Source organism: Hemiscyllium ocellatum, chromosome 43 (genome assembly GCF_020745735.1).
Source record: "Hemiscyllium ocellatum isolate sHemOce1 chromosome 43, sHemOce1.pat.X.cur, whole genome shotgun sequence".
Taxonomy (NCBI): Eukaryota; Metazoa; Chordata; class Chondrichthyes; order Orectolobiformes; family Hemiscylliidae; genus Hemiscyllium; species Hemiscyllium ocellatum.
Window position 1 is genome coordinate 33,632,142 of NC_083443.1, and position 24,851 is coordinate 33,656,992.

The 24,851-nt window shown below is 39.3% G+C and overlaps 1 protein-coding gene across 3 annotated transcripts in view; it reads right to left on the bottom strand.

Moving 5' to 3' along the window:
• Positions 1-3,902: 3,902 nt before the first annotated feature.
• LOC132834902 (inactive ubiquitin carboxyl-terminal hydrolase 54-like) overlaps positions 3,903-24,851 on the bottom strand; it is a 130,000-nt gene continuing 109,051 nt past the window's right edge. For all 3 annotated transcript variants that reach the window (XM_060854020.1, XM_060854021.1, XM_060854022.1), the window contains exons 15-22: positions 22,501-22,674; positions 20,044-20,163; positions 19,117-19,282; positions 16,892-18,405; positions 14,778-14,911; positions 13,636-13,773; positions 10,981-11,176; positions 3,903-6,465 (exon numbers count right to left, since the gene is read on the bottom strand). In XM_060854020.1, coding sequence (XP_060710003.1) covers positions 5,720-6,465; positions 10,981-11,176; positions 13,636-13,773; positions 14,778-14,911; positions 16,892-18,405; positions 19,117-19,282; positions 20,044-20,163; positions 22,501-22,674 — 3,188 coding nt within the window. In that variant the 3' untranslated portion in view covers positions 3,903-5,719. The remainder of the gene's footprint in view (positions 6,466-10,980; positions 11,177-13,635; positions 13,774-14,777; positions 14,912-16,891; positions 18,406-19,116; positions 19,283-20,043; positions 20,164-22,500; positions 22,675-24,851) is intronic.

The window sequence follows — 24,851 nt, forward strand, 5'->3', positions numbered from 1 at the left end:
TAAGAAGTCTACTTCAGCCTGTAGGATCTATTTCAATGGGCAGCTGAGTAATTGAGTGCTGTTACAAGAACCATATGTAAAATTAGAAAATTTTGGTATGTAAAATTAGAAAATTTTGGATTTGACTTCTAAATGAAGTCTTTTCATATAATTATGAGCATGTTTCAATCCAAGAGCATCTTTTCTCTATGGTTGCATTATTGTTCTGAATTAGTATGGTATTCCTGTGATGGAGAGGATGATGTTCCTACAGTAAGCTGATTAATGTTTTTCACAAGGTTAGTGAACAAAAATTAACTTTTGCCATGTCACTTTTTACAATGGTATAAAAAGATATTTTTCAAAAATAGTACACCCTGTTTTCATCTCATTTTCTGGGTGGAGTTCCATTTGACTTATGTGGTCTAAAGGCCAGAATAGGCCCAAGGATGTAGTAAAATTAGGCCATTCAGCCCATCGAGTCGGCTCCACCATTCAGTCATGGCTGACATGCTTCTGAAGCCCATTCTCCTGCCTTCTCCCAGTGTCCCTTGATCCCCTTACCAATCAAGAACCTGCTTGTCTCTGTCTTAAATACATTCAATGACTTGGCCTGCACAATCTTCTGCTGAAATGAATTCCACAGATTCCCCACCTTCTGGTTGAAGAAATTCCTCCTCACCTCAGTTTTAAAGGGTCATCCCTTCATTCTGAGGGCGTGCTTTCAGGTCCTTGTCTCTCCTACTCAGAGATACATCTTCTCCACGTTCACCCTATCCAGGCCTGTCAGTATTCTGTGCGTTTCAATCAGATTTTCCCCTCATCCTTCTAAATGCAGTCGAATAGACCCAAAATCCTTAACCGCTCCTCATATGACAAGCCCTTCATCCTCGATCATTCTTATAAACTTCCTCTGGACCTTCACCAACACCAGCCCGTTCTTTCTTAGATACCGGGCACAAAACTGCTCACAATACACAGTGGCTTTTCAACGAGTCTTAGGAAGGGGAATTAGGGAGATATCCTTTCACGAAAGCTCAATGACTGAAGTTTACTTCCATATTGTGAAATTTAAATAATTCCACTGATTAAGAAGTTGCCAAAACCCAAAGTCCACAAAAGTCATCGGGAGGGCATTTCTTAGATTCAATTGCCTGTTGACAGATTAGCCTCAGATATCTAGGCCAAATGTAATGCTTGACTTGGCTGTGCTGTACGATGATATGGAGCTGAAGGTCAGAGTCATGTTAAATATTATTTAAATAAAAAAAATTATCAAGCAGCTGGCAGTGGGGAAACTTGATGAAAGAAACTAGAGGGGCATAGGTTGAGGGTAAGATATAAAAGAGACCTAAGGGGCAACTTTTTTACACAGAGGGTTGTACGTGTATGGAATGACCTGCAGAGGATGTGGTGGAGGCTGGTACAATTGCCTCATTTAAAAGGCATCTGGATGGGTATACGAATAGGAAGAGTTTGGAGGGATATGGGCCGGGTGCTGGCAGGTGGGACTAGATTGGGTTGGGATATCTGGTCGGCGTGGACAGGTTGGACCGAAGGGTCTGTTTCCATGCTGTACATCTCTGACTCTATAAATGTCCCAAGTGACCGGTAGCTCTCTAAAGAAAGGCGGAGACTAAGGCATCAAACAGTCTGCTCAAAGCCAATAAAACAGCTTGTGAGGCCTTGTTTTTTTTAAAAGGTTCTAACAATAGAAGCAGCCTGAGTGGGTGGGGTCAAGCTCCCACAGAACCAGGACTTCTAGTTTTAGCTTTTAGCAGTTGCTGGAGTCTTGAAGCTGGATGTGGAAGCTCTTATTCCTCTCTCTGTGATAGCTAAAAGCTGCTGCTAGAATTGCATGTGAGACAATCTATTTTACTGAATGTGCCTTTTTGCCGATAGTGTATTTATGGGATATTACTATATTATATTAATATATATTAACTATTACTAATTATTTTGTTAAGCATTCCAAAAGAGTCATAGAGATGTACAGCACAGAAACAGACCCTTCAGTCCAACTCGTTCATACCAACCAGATATCCCATTTGCCAGCACCCGGCCCACATCCCTCTAAACCCTTCCTATTCATATACTCATCCAGATGCCTTTTAAATTTGCAATTGCACCACCCTCCACCACTTCCTCTGGTAGCTCATTCCATACACACACCACTCTCTACATGAAATCATTGCCCTTTAGGTCTCTTTTATATCTTTCTCCTCCCACCTAAACCTGTGCCCTCTAGTTCTGGACTCCCTGACCCCAGGGAAAAGACTGTCTATTTACCTTATCCATGCCCCTCATGTTTTTATAAACCTTTATAAGGTCACCCCTCAGGCTTCGACACAGTTAAGCCAGTTCATTTATTTTATTCTGTATTTTAACTATAGTGTAAATAAAAGGTGTTCCACTCAAACCTGAGTAGTTTGATTACTCAAATTGCAACTGGAACACAACGCCTCACATTTACCTTCAAAATAAGAAAAGGTTAGGGCTGAGGCTATCTTCTTAACATATTTTGAAGAGATCTAAAATAACACCGACTGCTCACTTCACCTATGGCCTTACTTCCTCTCTGTTTTATTTCTACACAGATATGAAGTGCAGTTTATGAGGTCAAAGCTGTGGAAACTTTTCCATTGGCATTTATGATATTGATAGCCCAATAAACATAGATTGTAAAGGGAGAAAGGAAGCATTAAACACCGTCACCCTATCACCCTATTTTCATTGTCCTGTTAGTTCCTGCAATGTGAAAGTGGGGGGCACAAAGCAATGGCAGCAGCATGGAGGAGAGTAAATATCAGTACAACTGTGGGTTCCTCCTCAGGCGCATTTTGGAAATGTTTTACACACATCTTCCCAAACACCTCGATCCACTGCTGTGCACAGTTCAACGACCAGCTTTGGCAGAACGTCTTGATTTGCAATTAGGTGATACATTTACGTGTCAAATCACCCCACCCTGCACTCCACAGTATTCTGATTATTACCATAATGAGCAGTCTGGAACTCTAATCTGTGGTCCAAGCATTGCAATAACAGAGGAGCACTGCACTATGTTCCTCACATTTATGCCTTTATTTAAAATAATAGATTATTTCAAATAATAAAAAGAAAAGTAAATTTCTCTCATCTAGCTGTGCAAATGATTCAAAATGCATAAAACTGACCCTTGCTGTTGATTTCTATTAAAATTTGCTTTGCTTATCAGAATATGCTACTTTTCTTTCTTCCTGTCATCAATTATAAACTGTTTACCATTAAGGACCAATCTTCTGACTTTTTGAATACTCCAAGCTGACATCTCAATACAATGGAGAGGGAGTGTTGTGTTGAGAGAGGTGCTGGATGTAAAGTCGAAGACCCGTCAATTGCTCAGACACTCAGAAAACATCCTACCACGCCACAGAAAGAACAAGGGTATTCTCTCAATATTCTGGCTGACAATAAGAACTCAACAAGAACAAATTAACCTGGCACTTAGTTTGTACTGTTCTTGGAACCTCCAAAATTCGTTGTCATGTTGCCCTCCAAAACAGTGATGACTATACTTCATAAGTAATAAGTAGCCATGAAGATTTGAAGAGTGTTTTAAAAATGTAAGACCTGGTTTTATTTTATCATCTGTGCAGCTCAGTTCCTCAGGGAAAATATGCCAGTCAGAGTATGAAGGAACAAATTACCGGCTGAATTTCCAATTCTCTCAATTTCCCAAGCAGAAGAGATCTATCAATTTTTGTCTTAAATGTTTTGCTCCTCATCACAGTCAGATCAACAACAGCCCAGTTATTAGCACATTTGGATACTTTATTGCAAAAATATGAGTTGCATTTTCTAGCACTGCAATAGATACAGAAATTTTCCAATTCACATTTCATTTGCTGTAAAAGCTGTACACATTTTAACAGAAATACATTAGCAAGAATATCAAGCTTTTACTAAGCAGACAAGTATGAAATTACAGTACAAATCTGTAAACAGTTTTCTACAATAAAATCTCAACCTACATTTGTACACCTATAATTTATCATCAAGAAATCTTATAGGATATACACAATGGTGTGAAAAGCCTGGTGCTCAATGCAGAACCTCTCAATCCTCATTCACCAGCTGCATAATCAACATAATGAAGCTGCAGATATTACAACAGCATTTACTGGTGACATTTCCCGTGGATCTTTAGCAGTCTGGCAAGTCAAGATGAATTTTAGACTACCACAAACAGAAATCAGAATCATAGACATTATAAAAATAACAGATCAGAAGAAGGAAATTAAAGGCAAAGTTCAGAACTTGTATGCCCACAGCTGAAGCTTTCCTCTGGACCAACTCCTCAAAATGTCACTGTCTGCTTGCCCTGTAACATCCTTCTAACTATTCAATGTTTAGACATCAAAAATAATTTTTCTCCATTTGTCACACTATCACACTTATACCCAGTGACCAGGTACATGCTTACTTCTTCAACTATTATATTTTAACCTGCATCCTTCATTTATTTTTTTACAGCAGCTTTTCATCTCCCTTGGCCCTCAGTGAAACAGTACATTTACACTGCCTCTCACATCAGACCTACAATCAAAAGATAGTTTTAATTACGTATACACATATGGGACGGTCAGTAAAGTGTCAAGGTGTCTTCCACTTGGACAGTCATAATAGACATGTTTTAGCTCAATTATGTGCACTATAGAAAATCTAATTACTCACAGGTGGTAAGTACAAGCACTACCTCAAACTGCAACCAAGTTAGACAATCATATCAATCTTACATTGTAAGCTAAATCATTGTGTAACGTTGGTTTTTAACCTCTTCCCAGATCAAAAATGGACAAAGGAAAGTCTCTGCATGTGAAGCTGGCGATAATTTCCCATGCAGTTACTCCACTTCATTAAAGTTATTAATGGGGTCCAGAGGCAGATCAGCCAAGACACTAGTTACAGAAGCTCCACGGACCTATGCAATTCCTCTCCCCACTCTTTTAGTGGAAGCACTAACCTTCTTGAATTAAATGGCTGAACACCTCAGCTAAAATAGAAAAGAGAGCAATTACAGCAGAACATGTTAAATATCCATCAGCTAGGATCCTACTACATATATTTAAAGTCACTTTAGTAACTTTTGACATGCTGCAATCATCAAATCTCAAAAAGAATTTGTATTATTGGTTAAAACGCAATATTATAGTGACCCCAGTTCTTCTTTTCATAGATAGCAATTCAACTTGATTTGGAATGAATTCAATGGGTTATTAAATTGTCTTTTTATGACAATGACCTCAGAACATGTCCATTGCAAATTGACATGTAAACCACAATGTCATTTAGATCATTATACTGTAGTACAAAGCATTGCATATTTTCAGTGAAAAGATCCAATACAGTGGCTAGGACTGTGATACAGCAAAAATCAATTCTGTATACCCAAAGGACAGCAGCGTGGTTTTTAGATCCAGCATCAAAACTCTCAACACAATTTCTAACTGGTAACAGAAACAAAGTCAGGTTTTCTAATTTAATGACATTCAACCTTTAGCCTTCATCAATTTTCACTTATACTAATCATTTAAATGCACACTATAGATTTTCAACATTACAGTTGATAAGCGATCAGTTTTACAGTGTTAACCTACTCAGTTAGTGGCTGTACCAGTGTTTAGCGTAAGATTCAGCTACTTTAAGATAAATTGCTTCTGAGATGGCCACTGATTTTGGCTGACCTTAATCACAAAGGTCAATGCCGAGGTTTAAACCGCCCCATGTAAGCACTACAGTTCCGGCAATAAACCATGGTTGTGCCGATGACTACCTGCTGGCATAAAGCGCACTGACGCCCTCTGGTGCCCACATGTGGAGTGGCCTGTTGAGTCACTGATCGACCAGCAGATGGCCGCCTTGAATATGCATCAGTACTACTGATCCTTGCAGTAGTATGTAGAGCTAAATGCATCCTCTCACCGGGCTGAGGATGGGTATAGGTTGTTTTCCTCCAGTCTTCATCCGGGGGAACATCAAGGCGAACTGGACCTGGAGTACTGGAGTGTGAAGACTTGTTATAAAAGGATTTTTGAATATCTAAGGTCTTTGTCATGTAACTGTTTTTTGGAAGAGTGTTTTGGATAGTACCACATGCAGGTCTGTAATGCACAGAAAAATGATTAGAACAACCATGATTCTCAGGCACCTCAGTCCGAGTCTGGTGCAGATGTCTGCTTGTTGTTATACTGGATGGATGTCTGCAAAGTTGCTCCACTTTTCTCTTGTCTGGCAGGACAGCTTGATTGTTGTTAGCCAGTCTCTGCTGAATGTCATTCTTATTCTCAACATGCATCTGACCTTTTCTGATGGGTCTCTGTCCTTTGGTCCAATTCTTCTGAAAGCGTGGCAGCGTACCATAATTCACTGCAACACTCTGGTAGTTCTCATGGTTGAGAGCTTCACCCCGGTCAAACACAGCCAGAAATTTTTCGATGCTCTCGTCTGTTTTCACAAGAAACAGACAAAGTTAAGCTCATAGAATTACTGGAAACTACTAGATCAGTGACAGAACTGCATTACCTATACATTCAAAATTATAGCAAAAGAATTTTCCTAAATGTTCCCAATCATCCACTGTAAATTAGGTAGAAACCTTAGTAAAATTACTATGTTGACAGATCATAACAGCCTTCACAGAAATTTAATCTACAACTACTACTGATAGCCTGAGAGTGAATGAGCCAAGAAGACACCACTTTTTACACATAATATATTTCTTGAAACAAAATCTGTTTGATCAAATCACATTTTCACATATTCAGTTCTGCTATGAATTATTGGAGATTACTGTAATGTTGCCTTTCAGATATTTTATCACTATATTCCTAGCTGGTTTAAAGGCTTCAGTAGTTCCCTATGTTCCTGTACTATGTGATCTGCACTACTGTCTTAGAGCACAACGCTTCACCTGTATTGACCAAATCTACCTATTAGTCCAAATGAGAACAAGGCATTGCTCAAGTCCTTCACTTTTACAAGTTGCCTTTTAAATTATATTAACCGTTTTTTCGATTAGCAACATTTATCACTGACCTTGACTTCAGAATGGGACTTTTGGCCTATTAAGCCGACACTGTCGCTCTGAAAGGACTGTCCATTTAGTCACAGTTACTTTCTCTTTCTTCGTACTCTTTCAAATTTATAATTTTCACATTTATTCATATTCATTTGACAATTAATCCTATTTTAAGTACTGTTCTAGGAATTGCATTTGATGCTCTGATTAATCTGCACTTTTAAAAAGGTTTCCTAAACCGTTAATATTTTAAATGATCTGAAGTCATAACTTCTAATTACTAGTTCACTCAAAATTGTAATAGAATCATTGAGACATTGAGCACAGAAACAGACCCTTTGGTCCAACTGGTCCATGCTGACCAGATTTCCCAAACTAAACTAGTCCCATGTGGGCCTGCATTTGGCTCACATCCTTCTAAACTTTCCCATGCAAATGTCTTTTAAATGTTGTAGCTGTACCTGTATCTATCAATTCCTCTGGCAGTTCATTCAACACACGAACCACCCTCTGTGTGAAAAGATTACCCTTGAGGTCCCTTTTAAATTTCTCTCCTCTCACTTTAAAATATGCCCCCTAGTTTTGAACTCACCCATCCTAGGAAATCCTCTGTCCCTCATGATTTTATAAACCTCTAAGGACACTCCTCAACGTCCTACGCTCCAGATAAAAAAGTCCCAGCCTATCTAGCTTCTCCCTAGGAATCAAACCCTCCATTGCATCAACATTCTGGTATATCTCTCCAATTTAATAATATCCTTTCTTTAGCAGAGCGACCATAACCGTACACAGTACTTCAAAAGTGATGTCCCAACTCCTATATTCAATGGTCTGAGCAATGAAGGCAAGCGTGCTAAACGTCTTCTTAACCATCCTGTTCATCTCTGATGCAACTTTCAAGGAACTATGTACCTGAACCCATAAATGTCTCTGTTTAACGACATTACCAGGGCCCTACCATAGTCCTGCTGTGGTTCATTTTACCAAAATGCAATACCTCACATTTATCCAAATTAAACTCCATCTGCCATTCCTCAGCCCATTGGCCCAATTGATCAACATCTCTTTGTAACCTTAGATAAACTATTACACTGTCCTTTATACCATTGATTTTGGCAAAATTACTAACCATGCCTCCTAAATTCTCATCCAAATTGTTTACTTAAATGATAAACATCACTGGCTCCAGCACCAAACCCTGCTGAATACCGCTAGTCACAGACCTCCAGTCAGAAAAACAACCTTCCATCACCAGTCTCTGTCTCCGACTGTCAAATGAATTTTGTATTTAATTGGCAAGCTTTCCCTGAATCCCATGTGATCTAACTTTATTAATCAGCCTATCATACAGAATTTTGTCAAAGGCTTCACTAAATTCCACGTAGACAATGTCTACAGCATCTATCAACAGATACTTCTGTTCATTTCTTTATTCATTTGCATAACTTTGAAAACTTTTATCAGACATCTTATTTTCTCTGTTATGAAGAAATCACCAGTTTGTTTCATATCAACATGTATTTTTAGTTTCTTATCTCTGATTCTGTCCTAATGAATGTCTATCATCTTAACACCGCAAAAGCTGTTTTAAAAAAACCCAATGTAGTGATTTCAGAATAATCAAGAAAAAGGAGCAGGAATACATACAGCTCTTCAAGCCTGTTCTGTAATTCAATATAATCTGTAGTTTACCTTGGATTTCAATTCCATTTGCCCACCTGCTACCCATAATCTCAATCTCCAAGGGACCAAAAATCATCTTATCTCAGCATTGTTCCATGATGGGAATTCCCACAGTTCTCTGGAGTACAGAATTCCCTAAAATATCACAACTCTGACTGAAGAATTTTCCCCTTTTCACAGTCCTAAACGATCAGTTGTTTACCCAGAGACTGCATCCCCATGTTCTAGATTCTGCAAGCAGCAGAGCCAATCCCTACTATACACTATCAAAACTCAAAACATTCTCTGTTCCAATGAGATTAGCTTTCTAAACTCCAGGGACCACAGAATCAATTTACTCAGCCCCTTCTGAACACCCGCCTCATCCTATGGATAATTCTAGTGTCTCTGACATCACTGTGCTGCCTCCATTGTAAGCACATCCTGCCTTAAACATGAAGAGCAAAACTGCGCACTGTTATCCAATTGTGGCTGATCAAAGTTCCACACAGGCCCTCTGAAGAGAATCCCACCCAGACCCATCCCCCAACCCTACATCCTGTAGCCCTACATTTCTCATGACTAACCCACCTAGCTTGCACATTGCTAGTATGGCCAATCCACCTAACCCACACATCTCTGAACTGTGGGAGGAAACCCATACAGAAATGGGCTGAATGTATATACCCCCCCACGCAGACAGTTGTCTGGAATCGAACCTGGGTCCCTGGTATTGTGAGGCAGCACTGCTAACCTGTGAGCCACCATACCACCTGTACTTCAATCACCTTGGAAATGTACACAAATAATTCCGGTGAATTCCTATACAGTAGGCTCTGCTATAACACGTGTATCTTCAACATGAATTGGCTTTAATGTTATTGAAGAATTTAGACCATCATTCGTAGAATGCAAACTTTCCTTACCTGTATTGGCTATAATGTGGTTCCGGCCCCATTAATTTAAATAATGCAGCTATTGTGCAATATTCTTATAACGCGAGATTGCACGAGAATGGAGCTATCGCGTTATATCAAAACTGATTGTATTCTGGAGCATTGTATTCATTTACGATGCAGTAGATTTAACTGATTGAAAATCTGTTTTGTTCTCATGCAATAATTTTATGAATGTAATAACAATAATAAGCAATTCTTGCTATCCAGACTGTTTTGATTAGTTAGATGTTGATCTCAAGAGCTTTTGTAAATACAATGTCAATGATTAAATATTAGAACATTCTACCACAATACTAAGGTAACACATGGACTGTATGCAGCTAACATTCCCATCTGTTTTTTTTCTCCCTCTCTGCCCAATTTCCCTCCTCCTCACTCACTGCCAACTTGGTGACATTTGAACCTTGCCTAATGAAGGGTGAGATAAGAATGTGAGGAGTCGGACTCAAAGCTGTGCCTGCCTATATTTTCTTTACCACCACCACAATACTTTGACAGCTTAGTTAATACTGGTTGTTTTGAGCTTGTTCTGACGTACACGAGACATGTGCTTTTGCACAGAGTTTCTGTTAGCAGTGAGACATTTTTAGACAAAAAGAATAGTGGAAGATAAGGACCGAAAGAACTGCAGGTGCTGTATGAAACAAAAACAGAAATTGCTAGAAAAGCTCAGGAGGTCTGTCAGCATCTGTGGAGAGAAATCAGAGTTAACATTTTGGGTCAAGCAACCCTTCCTCAGAACTGAAGATTAGGGTTGGGCCTCAGCAATGCAAGTATAGATGGGGGAAAGCAACGGGTTGGAGATAAGGTGGCTGCCATGGGTGGCAATGCATGGGAGGTATGGAATTGGCGATGAAAATAGCACAGTGGGATGGAAGATGCAAAGATCGGAAGGAATAGTTATGAAAATTTAAAGTAGTACTGATGCAATAACAATACTAACTTATCCACAAATATTTTGCAGGTCTCCACTAATTTCACTACAGTAAAATTAGCAGAAATTATAGTGCATCAATACGGTTTAAATTGTGATCATTTGATGAATCTCATAATAAAGCCTTTGCGTAAAAGCTTGTATGGTGTGGTGGAACCAATGCCAGCTTCTTGTAGTTAATGCCAGAAAATACTAAAACATGGTTTTGTCATGTAAAGTACCTCTGCCAGTAGCTTCATTTACATGTTGACAATTCCACATTTGAACAGCATCTCAAATAACAATATGACCTGGAAAGGAAATAGATGGACAAGGACATCTTGCAACCCTGCACACTATGGATCAGTGCACACAAAAGGAGGTACAAGTAGAGATGCCAAGATTACCTGATGCTCTGTTTGCCTCACTAGCCTTGCTTGGCCACAATGGATCAGACGAAAGGTGCTTTGATAGGTTGGAATGGTGTTGAAGGAAAGAGGTTAACACATGAGGATCATGGGAGGAAGCTTGGGATGTGGTCAAGGAAGACGAACTGACCGATCTTTTTCGAAGCTCCATGCATTTTCTCAGGGTTGTTGTTTCCTTGTAAGATAAATGGATATGACTGTTATATGTGAAAACTTACTGTGATGACAGAAAGAAAAATTGCCTTAAATTTATTCCCATAAGCCTCTCCCACAAGATTAGGCAACTTAATAAGGATGCATTAAGTTGCTAACACTTGTGCAATTATAAGTTGAAAATTACTCTGCGTAATTTAAAATGTCACTGGATTAGTAAACTACATGCTAAGGCTATTGTTACTGCTATATAGCTATTGTTACAATTTCCAAGTATATTTTGTCCCACTGATAGGACAAACCCAGGGGTGTGTCACAATAATATACAGTCAACGGGGAGTTGCATTACAAGTCCTCAACACTGACCCAATGTCTCATGGTATCAGGGGCACATATGGGCAATGAATGTTACTTTGGCACGAACACAGCATGTATCTGGGTGAGGGATTTCAACGGTCATTATTAGCAGTGGCTCGATAGCAGCATCACTGACCAACAGGGCCAATTTCTAAATTGCTGCTAGCCTGGGTCTGTGGCAGGTAGTGAAGAAACTAGCAATGGGAAGAAACCTACATGAACTTGCCCTCACCAATCTACCTGTCACAGTTGCAATTGCCCACGATATTATTGGTAGAAGTGCCGATTTCACAGCCCTTGAGACCAAACTCTTAGCTTGTACTAAGTATACCTTCCATTGAAGGTGTAGCATTAGCATTGTGTTAAATGAGAGAGATTTCAAATAGTTCAAGCAGTTTCAAAATGGGTATTCATGAGGTACTGCGGTCCATCATTATCATCATCATCAGCAGCATTGCGTTCAAACTCAATTTGTAACCTTGTCTGGCACATCCCCCACCAAACGTTTATCATCAAGCCAATGGATCAACCCTAGTTCAGTTAGGAGTATAGAAGGCAAGGGTATACCAGGAATATTAAAAAATGGGATATCAATCTGGTGAAAGTACAAACTTGCATGCCAAATCATAGAAGCAACATGTCACAGACAGAGGAGACAATGAGGTCTGCAGGTGCTGGAGATCAGAGCTGAGAGTGTGTTGTTGGAAAAGCACAGCAAGATCAGGCAGCGTCCTAGCTGGAAAATCGTTTCAGGCCGGAGCCCTGGTGAAGGGCTAATGAAGAGCACATAACATGCCCAAAATAGATTTGCCTGCTCCTAGGATGCTGCCTGACCATGTGTCACAGACAGAGCCAAGCAATTCCACAACCAATGGATCAGATCTGCAGTTCTGTCACATTCAGTCATAAATAGTAGAGTAGAATTCAATGACAAGGAAGCCCAACACTCCAGACAGCTGAAGCAGATGGAGTCATCTTCTGCCAGATGACTGAGTGGATGAACCTATTCAGCTTCCTCTTCAGTCCCCAGAATCACAAATGACAGTTATCAGCCAATTCAGTTCACTCTACATGATATCAGAGACTGGATACTGCAGAGACTATAGATCCTGGCAACATTACAGCAACAGTAGATTAAGGGGGTCTTGCAAAACTGAAATCAATGGGTATCCACTAGTTGGAGTCACACCTAGCACAAAGAAAGATTGCTGTGGTTGTTGGTCAATTTTCTTAGTCAACTGGAAAGTTCTTCAATGTGGACCCAACTATCTTCAATTGCTTCATCAATAATCTTCTTTGCATCATTAGGTCAGAACTGATGAATGTTTATTGATGATTGCACATTGTGTGGCACATTTGTGCACATAAATGCCAATGAGTAACCATCGCCAACCAAACAGAACCTAACCATTAATCATGACATTCAATACCACTACTATCCCTGAATCCATCACAAACATCACTCTGGGGATTACCACTGACCAGAAACTGAACTGCTCCAACCACATAAATACTGTTCAGAGATTAGGAATTCTGCAGGAAGTTAATGCTTCCTGACTCCCCAGAACTTGTCCAAAATCAGTAAGACATAAATGAGGACTGTGATGGAATAATCTCCATTAGGCTGAATATATCCAGCTCCAGCAATTCTCTTTTACAAGCACCTGCCAAACTTGTGGCCTCCAGCACCTAAAAGGGCAAGAATGAGACAGAGTCATACAGCATGGAAACAAACCCTTCGGTCAACTCATCCATGCTAACCAGATATTCTAAATTGATTCGGTCCCATTTGCCAGCCCTCTAAACCCTTCCTATTCATGTGCCCATCCAGATGATTTTAGATGTTATAATTGTACCCACCTCCACCACTTCCTCTGGCAGCTCAGCATGGGAACATCACCATCTGAAAGTTTATTTCCAAGCTACGCACAATTCTGACTTGAAATCATATTATCATCACTGTTGCTGGATCAAAATCTTGGATGTCCCTAATACACTTAAACCAGATTGACAGCAAGCAGGTGTATCAACACCATTTTACCAAGGGCAATTAGCAATGATCAATAAATGCTGGCTAGCCAGCAATGTCCACATTCCACAAATGAATTAATAAAATTAACTTACAACATTCTGAGAAGGAACCACAGGATCTCTGTTAGCAAGAATAGTTCCACTCAAGCTGCGAGCAATCCGACGGAAATTCTCTGCACTGTAATTATCGTTTTCCTCAATATCTCTTGCAGCAAATTCACCAAAATGCATCTTACAAATTAGAGGATAAAGGTAAATGAGATTAGTTAAACATCCATGATGAGCAGTGGAAGGAAAAAAAAAGTCCTGAAAAGCACAGGAGTTTAAAATAAGCAAAGCAAAAGGAGGAGATTTTGCTCGAAATTGTAGTCATTTGTATTAGTCATAAATGGACGTAACGGCAACTTCACTAGGCATAGCAGGGCTCAAAGTGAAATGAAGTTTCTAAATTGTGGATACTCAGAGTACCGTTCAAAAGGTTAAGTTTTGGAAAAGCATTGCACTGAATCCAGTTCACACATTAATTAATCTGACTGCTTTATGCAATAGCTGCACGTAAACATTGTATGCAAGAATAGTAACCTCGACTCAGCTATCATCAATAGTTTGAGGTAATTAGGGAAGTGAATTAAATGCTGGCATAGTGAGCAATGCCCACATCCCACGAATGAATTTTAAAAATTATGATTGGTTCACCAACTGCCTTTAGATGGATTCTGCACGATAATGCACTGCGTAGTTTCTGTAGAATCCTCAAAAGACAGCCGGTGTTACCCATCACACTGCTGCTTTCATTGCCAAACTCATGAAGTGCCAATGTGACTTTCCCTGTGGTCAGGCAGTTCCAACCTGCTCCTATATTGACGCAAAGTCATTTTCCAAACCTCAAATATGAAACAACTTCTTGTGTGAGGAGAACGTTGCTGGAGCACTTAAGATGCACATTTCTACTGAAGAAAACTCAGAACTTTAAACTATGATTTCAAATATTTCTGAAATCAGAAGTAGTAGAGTACTCGAAATTAAAAGGACTTCACAACAGTTGCTTTTTGCTTTAAATTCAGTTTTGAAAAAGTACTAATTTCCCCCAGCTCACCACAGCGAAGTTTCAAAAGCTAATACTCCCCATATTGCTAGCCTGAGAGAAACTGACAATTCATTGTAAGTACACACAATAAGTAGTCTCACAAATTTATTATGAATTGAGTAATGAATTTCTATTCACTTAGAAATACCTTTGTACGGATTGGTACAGAAGCTCCACAAGACACTGCTGAATAAGCATTACGCTCAATCTCTGCGGTTGGAGTTTTTGACTGACCTCTGCCAGGCAGAGAGAAGTGTTTTCTTGTAAGTGTATGTGCAGAAACTAGAGGAGACACAAAAATCAGAGAGACATGAATGCATCCTTCCTTTTCATAGCCAGTTATGAATTGGGTTAGCTGTCTTTAATCAGCATCATCTTCAAAAGATGACATTTAATTCGCCTACAACTATGTGTGTAGTCAGCATAGTCCAACTCCCAAACAAGCCGAGGTTACCATGAAGGATTTTCCTTCTCAACTTCTTCTACTGGCTGGGGCTTGATGACGCTCAGGTTAGACCACCACCAGCCATTTCTCTCTAATCAGACAGCAGCCCTATAAGACTATGGTGACTACCTTTATAATTAAGATAGATTTTTGAAATTGACTCTGAATATACTCCAATTGGACCTAGCTATCTCTGATCATAATGGTGCTCTGATCTTGTTTTTCAGTATAGTCCAGAGCCTTCGATGTTGCACCACTGCCAAAAAAAATGTTGATGTGGCAATCAGTTGTGTGGCTGGGTTCAGGTACATCTGGTGTAACAATATTTTGAATCAGCAGATTAATTGCTGTAGGAACATACAAACAAGGAACAAGAGCAGGCCATTCAGCACTCTGACTTGATTGGAGTTTGGTATTTCTGTGGTATAATTTAAACTGATTGGCCGAATGTGAATTTGTTTTTGTATCCAGGCAACCAGCTACTCTAGCTGCTGGACCAAATGTGACAGTGTAACTTCTCCAGCACTCTGCGTGCCTCTCTAAGTCCTTGCTATCTTTTAACTCTCTTAAAGGTACACCTTAAACTTCAGAGGACACATCTAGCCTATCTAACCTTTCCTCAAAGGGCTCTGGCCCGAAACGTCGAATTTCCTGTTCCTTGGATGTGCCTAACCTGCTGTGCTTTAACCAGCAACACATTTTCAGCTCTGATCTCCAGCATCTGCAGACCTCACTTTTTACTCGAAGATTTTAACCTACTGCGAATCCTCTTGCAAGGATGCCTTCCTTGAAGAAGCTCTCTTCCTCCCTCTACAAGGATTTCAGTGAGTCTCTCTCTCACTGCACCCCCCAGGTCATCTCCTCTGCACAGAAGCTCTTCAGACATCTCCATCGCCCCTCCCCCAAGTCCCTCCTCCCTACCTTTTATCTTAGCCTGCCTGGCACATTCTCCTCATTCCTGATGAAGGGCTCTGGCCCGAAACGTCGAATTTCCTGTTCCTTGGATGCTGCCTAACCTGCTGTGCTTTAACCAGCAACACATTTTTCAGCCCTTTCCTCATAAGGCAATCCATTCATTCATGCCAAGTATTAGTCCAGTAAGCCTTCCCAAAAAATGTCTCCAACGCACATCTTTCAGTAAATATGATGACCCAATACTGTACACACTACTCCATCTGTGGTTAGATGTGGTCAGATGAATACTCAGTATTTGTTTGAATGGATTTCCTCTCAGCAAAGCTGACCTCTTTTTTAATATTAACACCTACTGTTTTCCCATATCATTTCTCAATCATAATTAGCACTCGCTTTTCCTTTTGCTTTAGGGCACCTTTATCAGTTGTTTCACTTGCTCCTCCTCATTCATTTTTCCACTCAAAAAAACTATCAATTTTCCAGCCCCTTTTAGTTGTGAAGAGTCATCCCGAACTAAAAATGTCAATTCGGTTTCTCTCTCGACAGATTCTACGAGAAATGTTCAGTTTCTCTAGCATTTCTTGCTTTTTAGTCTGTACCTGTTTGTAGAAAGGATTGGAAATTAAACAGACAGGCAGCACTAGGAATCCTTGTGCTGCCTGGCTGTTTAATTTCCAATGAACAACCCAAGCGTCTTAATGATTAACCTTCAGCCTATCACAGTCATTGACTGTCCTTGCACTGTTAAACACATCCCAGCCAAACCTATCGAATTTTGTGACTTAAACAAAACACTTCACTGAGAAACTGACAATTAATGATCAAACTTTGCGAATCTCCACAACAGTTGCTAAAAGATTGGAAGTGTGGTTGCTTACTTATTGCATGTTGAGCCCTCTCACCTGGTTTAGTACTGCTTTGTCTGGCAGTGCTCTCAGCCAACTGTCTCCCTGGTGAATATCTGGTATTCTCGGAAGCCTGCAGACTTGCTTGATAGAGCGATTCCAGTTCTGAAAATTCCAGTTCCAAATTCTGATTTGCATCCTTAAATGGTTGCACTTCTTGTTTTCCATGAGCTTGCGTGTTATTTTTTTGGCTGGGCAGATTATCATGCAAGTGATGCTGTTCACTGTTTTTGTAATCTGACTGTAACATATAATGTTCCAAATCACCAACAATCCTTTTACCCACAGGCACAGAAGCTGTACTGGAAGAAAGCTTATTTTGCTGCCTCGCTGGTACAGACTTGTCCTTGGAACTGGTTTCCCTGAAAACTGCTTGGACAGCACTTTGGTATTTCTGTCCACATGTCTCATCTGTCTGAACATCAGGTGAAAAACCTGACCTTCTCAAGTGACTGTATACATCTCTTGCAGCAGCATCAGTGTTTGCTTGGTAAGTAGGCAGAGATGGAGTAACAGATACCTCAGCTTTACAGTCCAATGGTCTGTGTGAAATCTGGGGAGAATACAAGCTGTCAGAAGACCACTTTGTACTGCCCAACTGATCATTGCCTTGAAGAGTTCCCACCTTTTGATTCAAAGTCAGAGGTAGCTGGGATGCTTCTTGATCAAATTTCTTTGGTGAAAAATCCGAACATGTACTTTTGTAATTACCTTCATCACTTCTCTGACCTAACTTAACATTTATCCTTTGTAACTGTTGTGTCATTGACTTTACATTAACCCGGTCAACTGTTGTTTTGGTCTTGGATGAACAGGTCTTGTCAAACTCCGTTGAATTCAAGTTCAAACCTAAGTCACTTCTATGTGACTGATAAGGAGGAGATTCTGCAGGGGACCAGTTCAAGCTTGTGGACGACAAAGTTGTACATGGAGAAACTTCGGTATCAGTTGCGTTAAATTGACTTGAATTACAATATTGAGAAGAATAAGGACTGCTGTTTGAACAGACACCTATTTCATCTTTTTGAGTTGACACTTGCATATGGAGAGATGTTGATGGAAATGTGTGATGCATGCCTCTGTATTCAGCTGTAAGCAATGGCAAAGAACCATGTTTGTTTATTGTCAATTTATGGTTGAATACTGAACAGTCTGATTTCTCCTTCCCTTCTACTGGTTCATCAATATTCTTCAGCTGATGCTTGGACATCGAGACACTCTCTTCCTTCTTCTCCCCGGGGAGAAAAGCTGGCACCCAATTGCAATTGCTTGGAGATGGAAGTTCGGTGGTACATCTGGCATATAGGTTTGGTTTCAGTTCAGAAGCCAATGAAGTGGAAACTTTGCCATGCGAATTTGATTGAGAGTCATGTAACCTAGAAGCATGTTGATTAAGTTGATGATGGGAGGCTGACAGGACGAGGGAAGCTTTGGGCCTGTGATCGGATTCACCGGTAGGTTCCATTGCTCTCTCTGATGTTAGCAGTACTTGGACCTGGCTAGCCTGCATACTGAAATAAAAAGATTGTGTTATTTTTAAAGTTGAACAGTGGAAATAATTCAATACCAGTTCTAAACATATACTGTATGTTCCTATCAATAGATGCAAGCTGTAATTAAACACTATATTTAAAACCTCACATTAGCATTTAGTTACTTACTTCAGTATAATTACACTATAATATACTTATAGTATAACTTGGAACTCTACTCACTATCCAACTTGAGGAATTATTGCTGAGCAAAGTTGAAATGTTAGAGATCAATCTTATGGTTAGACTTCATGAAAAATGTAACATCCTATACAACCCTTTCTGCAGCAAAATCATTGTACATCTTCTAAACATCCCCTACACAAGTTATTCTTATGAGACAAGAAATTAAGTGAATCTTTAAAGTATTTACCAAAATCACACAATCCTTCCTTTAGAAGTCACCCAAATTTATTGAAGCACGAGTAATACCAATACTTACTCCATTGCAATTTTAAGATGTAAACTAATCTTTTTTCTGTACAAGTGACAGTATTTCAAACAAATTTAGGTCAGTCCTTTCAAAAAAAAGGCAAAGTAAGTACATACTTTAGATAGTCACCGAATACTTTGCACAACAGAACGTATTTTCTAAAAATCAATAAATCTTATTTTCGAGACAGTATTTGCAATATCAGTGCTTTAATGGTTTCTATCTGACATTTGTCCCTTGTGAACCCAAATTACTACCTTTTGCATTCAGTGACGGGGATCCCCGGTGGAGGGGAGTGGATGGATTGTTGCATGCGCTCCTGCAGACTTCGAACCTTCTTCATGCAAACATGGAGCTTCTTATCAGCAAGGGCTTTGGTGTGTGTGATGGCACTGCCTTCATGCATAGCAACTCTTAGTTTAGCTAAAATGCAAAACAGCAGAAAAAAAAATGCACAGGCAGACCCAAACAACATGCAGTTGTAAAACAGAAGTATGAGAAACTCACAAAACGTTCTGATGAAATGTTAAGCAGTGATTTGTAACAGCAATGAGATTCAGCTTTAATTACAAAAAGGGTGCTCTACACACAAAGGCTTATCAAATGTCACATCAAGTGCTTATTAAGTCACATATCTGGCACAGAATATGCATAGCCACATAGCTAAGCGAATGTCAAAGTAAAGCGAATGAGTGGTAGAAACACGACTCTGGCCCTCAAAAGCATAAAAGACAAACTAAACGAGAAGCACATTTGCCCAGTTTATTGCACTGGGAATCTGTATTCTAAAGCAAAATGCAACAGAATCAGTACTAAATTGCCAGTTCGATTAATTACTGTAAATAGCATTTAACAAAACTGTAGTTTTTGTACATATTTGGCTAAAACCAAATATGAAATTCCAACAAAGCACCATTTTGAAAAGGTGCCCAAGAAAGCCTCATTTAAAAATTGAATAATGACAACAAATCCTTTGTTTCAAAGAGTATTTAAAATTTAGAAATTGACATGCATTACATCACTATTTTACAAATAAATTCTGTGATATAAGGTAGGAACAAGACATGCATTGAAAGAAGAAATGGCAGGTTTGTGCTAAATTATAAGATTTTAGTGGGTTAATATCATAACTGGTTAGCAGAGCATTCAGTCTGCAAGCAGCAAAGGCAGTTAGGCTTACTTACACATAGCTTCATTGCAGAGATTGAGCGCTGCAGCCAAGTCATCCTTTTGTTCAAGACGGAAAGACTGTTCTAATAGAGAGTCTACCTCCTGCAATGACCTCTCAAACTTGTCAGTCTTCCCTGCAGAAGCAACACCAAGTTTTCTTTGAAATGCACTTGTTTAAAGAACATTTAATAAGTATAATGAACCCTTTGCAGTGGCACAATTTATTACACAACTTCCCCTTTCAAATCGAATACTTCCTTTATATTTTACAATTGATATAGGAATGAAATCTTGGATTTGTTTCATAACAATCTTAAATTGTCAAGAATTTGGTTTGAAAGAGGCAGTATTTTCATAAGTTTTTACTTGAAGGAGAAAGTTACAAATACCTGAACATGCCTCTCACACAAAAGCTACTGACCTCAATCTCAAACAACAACATAATTGTAAACGTAATTTGGCAAACTCATGCCATTTCGACTTAAATGAATAGTCCTGTGTAGCTGTGAAGGCAAACTTCGAACAGCTGCAGATTAGCAGATCAACCATAAGGCAATTCAAACCTCCTTTCATTATAAAATACCTCCGAAAGGTATTGCTGCATGACCCGCTGGGTTCCCACTGTGATTGAGAAACAAGAATAGTTATAGGATGTAAACAAGGGAATCCATTTTTAAAAAAACTCAACTGTGGAATGAGTATATTGTTGGCTAGCCCAGCATTTAGTGCCCAAATGGCATTAAGCGTCATCCACATTGTTACAGGTCTGCAGCTATGTTTTCTTGAATTTTGTTTTCTACTGCACAGACTTCCAAGGTCCACATACAAGAGAATTCCGAAACTGGAAGTCAATACTGGGAATGGCTTCAGCATGTACAGATCGTCGAAGTGGCTGTGTGGCCATGCAGCTGAGGAGAAACGTAGGTTTGGAGTCACATGTAGGCCAGACGAGATAAGGACAACAGATTTCCTTCCAAATGAATGGGTTTTTAATGATCATGCCCCCAGAACATGAGACAGGGATTCTGGACTGTTAGTCAAATTACATTACCATCATGCCACTGCCTCCCCTACTTGCTGCATGAAAGGTAGGGCACTCAACCATCCAGCAGCTTCATTGGAACAATGATTTTGGCAGGTCTGCAAAATTATTTGTGCCGGCTTGATCGGCAAAAGAATGCAGCAACTGCAGTCTTGTAGTGTAAACACATCTTTTGATGCTTTAATAGATAGGGACATTAAAACAGTATTACCACAAAATCATATCAGCATCAACATCATTAAAAACATTCTCATGGCAGTGAGAAGGAAGGAGTATATATTGTAAGGAGTCAAGTTAAAAAAAAGGAAGGAAGGGTCTGGAAATATTGCAAAATGTGAGGCAGAAGGAAAATAGTGATTTTAAGTTTAAAGTTCAAGGTAATCTTGTACTTCTCCTGTAGCCATCTATTCATGAGACTCAAGTTGTGACAGTAAAATAGCAGACATACAATAAGGTTAGATAGGCCTGAACTCTAACTATAATGTAAAGCATTGCTCCTAATTTGTATCTTCATTTACATTATGTTTATTTAAATGTGAAAATTGAGGAAATTAAACAAATAAACGCACATTTCAAATGCTTGCCAATGTACCCCAAGGAAGTACCAAAACAACACTAGAGTGTAAAGTAATTCTTATTCTACTATGTTCTTTCATATAGATGGTTGTATTATTTTCCCAAAGAACCAATATTTAAGTTGTACATATTTTTGAAATCTATAAATGCAAAATATATGATTGTTAGCAATGATGTTTGAGGTTTACATTTATCCAAATTAACACTGCTATTTTATAACACATTAGAAACTTAGGGTGTGCTTTTAAGAAAACATGCTGGCTTTTAAAATTGTTTTCAGACATACAGCTCTGCTCACTGATATCAGAAAACTCACTTCCCTTCAAGCTAAGTGAATAGAACCCAAGAAAAAGTCCTTTGCTATTTTGGAGATCCTTCAATATATGGGTGGAGGTACATAGACAGTACTGATTGATGCAATCATGTTGGTGATAATGGTTTAATAAACAATCACGAAAGAGATTAATCAACTCCGTGGGTTAGTTTATTTAAAATAGTAAAATCCATTGGCTAGAATTATGGAGCTGCACAGACTTGAGTTGCGAGTCAGGACCATGCAGAATCTCCACAAGTTGACTTTGTATAAATTGCATCGGCAATTCAATTTTTGATGAGTAATTTCCATACACTTGGAACTCTCTTAAAGCATTCAATAAAGTTAGATAATTTGCAGTGTTCCAACTCACTTATGTTTAGTAGCTGCCCATGAAAAGCTAGGAGGATTAAAAGGCTTCTCTAATTCCTGGGTAACTATGAACTTGACCTCCAAATCACTACTGATTGCCTCAACTATACCCTCAGTACCCTGCCAGATTAACTCTTTCTACCACATACCCTCACGCCAAACACTCACCTTGATTTTGCAGCTCATCCAAGTCCATGAATTTGCTTGGCCGGGGATTGAAGACCATAGTTGCTTCCTTTTCCTTCAGTTTCTTTCTTCTTAGTTCCTCCTCTTTAGTTTTCCTTTTAATCTCCTCTTCCAACTCATCCAACTCACTTCGCACAGGCTGACTATAGTTTTCATCTGTTTGAAGCAGATGTTAAAACTAATAAAAGTATACAGATCTGTTTTTGCATACAGTATTTTTCTCACTCAAAAGGATCAAGATGCACATGTAAGAAGATTTGCAAAAGCAGCAAATACAATTTGAAAAATAATATTTCTCACACCGAATGGTTCAAATCACACAACCTGAAAGTGTGCTGGAGTCAGATTCAATTGAGGCATTCAAGGTTGTATTAGATGTTAGTGAAATTGAAACAAAGTGCAATGGTATAGGGAAAAGGCACAAAGTCATAATGCTCATTGCAGAACCGGTGCAGACGCAATAGGCTAAACAGCCACTGCACCAGAACACACCAGTAATTGTGACAGGTCAGTGGAGGAAAACATGAATTGAAAATATTTTAATTAAATGTTACAGCTCAACGGTTTCAAGTTAGTAAACACAAAATAAAATGAGAACTTTGAGTGGCCCAACCTGTTTGATTTACACTAATGTCATCACCCTAGCAAAAGTAATGATGATTTTAGTTGTTTAAATTAACAGTTAAAGAAGCTTAGCAAAGACTGCCATCATTGCAAAATACTCTGTCCAGTCTGAAAGCCACAACAGGTTACTGCTTTAAATGACCCATGTATAGACATGGTGTTAGATTCTGGTACAGAACGTTTGTGGGAAGAATAGCCTTGTTTTCTCATCAGTTTCACAAATCATTCCCCAGAGGCAGACATTGCATTGCACTAAGAAAATAATCAACCAACAGAGACATCTAACTAATATTCTAATATTCAGGAGCAGGGATAGCTCCCTAAGTATCCACACAGGATGAAACAGAACCTCCACAAGCAGTAAACGCATCCCAACAAATTATCACCAGAATTTGCTCTTCTGTCTGAATACAGTGTAATCTTTTTTTCAAGCACAATTCAAGCCAGAAACTGGTCATCTACTGAAAAAGCAATTGTGTTGCTCATGTTTTGTGTAAATATCTACACAAAAAATGTAAATCATGGAGTTCTTTACCTCAGTGGGTCTTGCATGTCCCATCACTGAATATATTTAAGGCTGAGATAAGACTTTGAACTTGCCATAGTCATCTCCTTTGGTAGTCCCTCAGAATCGAGGTTAACTTGTTTCCACTACAGGGTATTGAACTCTGTGGTGGCTGAATTGTCTAATAGTGGAGCCACAGACTCTGTCCCCACCTCTAGGTAAGGCAGGTGGTGTTTGAGGAGGTAGCTGGGACAGACTGTCTGGATTACGCACACTGTTGGCCCCCACCTGCCTCATTCAGTGATGCTCAAAGTGGTTGGCAGATACTTCTCAGTTTGTGTGTTTTCCCGTCTAGTTTTCTAGCTCTTTGTCAAGCTCCAACACCACCCAAATGGTTTTTCATTTAAGGAATGACGACAGTGTAAACAATCACTAGTAACCAGTAACTAGTAACTTTATTGATGGCAATAAAGCAGAGTGCTTTCAGCTTCTGAAAATATCTGTCAACAGTTTGTGTATCTGTTCCAAATAAAGGAAACTAAATTTTTCTTTGACTCCGTTCTAAATGATCATTCACTTATCCTGAGTCTCCACTCCTGTTTTTGTAATTTTTTAAAGCAGAACTGAAGAGTTGTAACAGCCGTTCAGATTTACTTTATTGAAATAAAAGCACTGCAAACCTGGGAGAATGTTTTGGCAGTGGTGGGGGTGAGGAAGGGAGGAGAATTAATGATAGCAAGGAGGATTAACAATTGAGAGGAAATTACAGATAAAAATTATACAGAGAGATTCCATTTAATTTTGAGGTATGATTTGTACGTCAATGTATAATTTTGGTTTCACTGAAACAAGAAAATTGCTATAGATCACACCAGACTTTGGCTTGAATTTTCTACCTGTTGACAAGTTTGCAAAATCTGATCAACATGAAACCACTTCAAACCTGCTGCAATGTCCAACTGGCATTCTCATTAACCATGCAGGGCAGTGTGAAAGAAGATTGGAAGGAAATTAGATCACTGTATGGTAACACAAAGAATGACTTGTTGAAAAGTCCTGATGGAAGCATCAAAATGTTAATGAGATCTTCTGTGAAGGCCACTTTGAGAAGCATCCTAGATGTCTGATGTGCAGGAACCCAGCACCATTCTCAAGCAACCCCAAACCCCCTCTTGAGCAACTGCACTTTTCTAAAACCCAAATC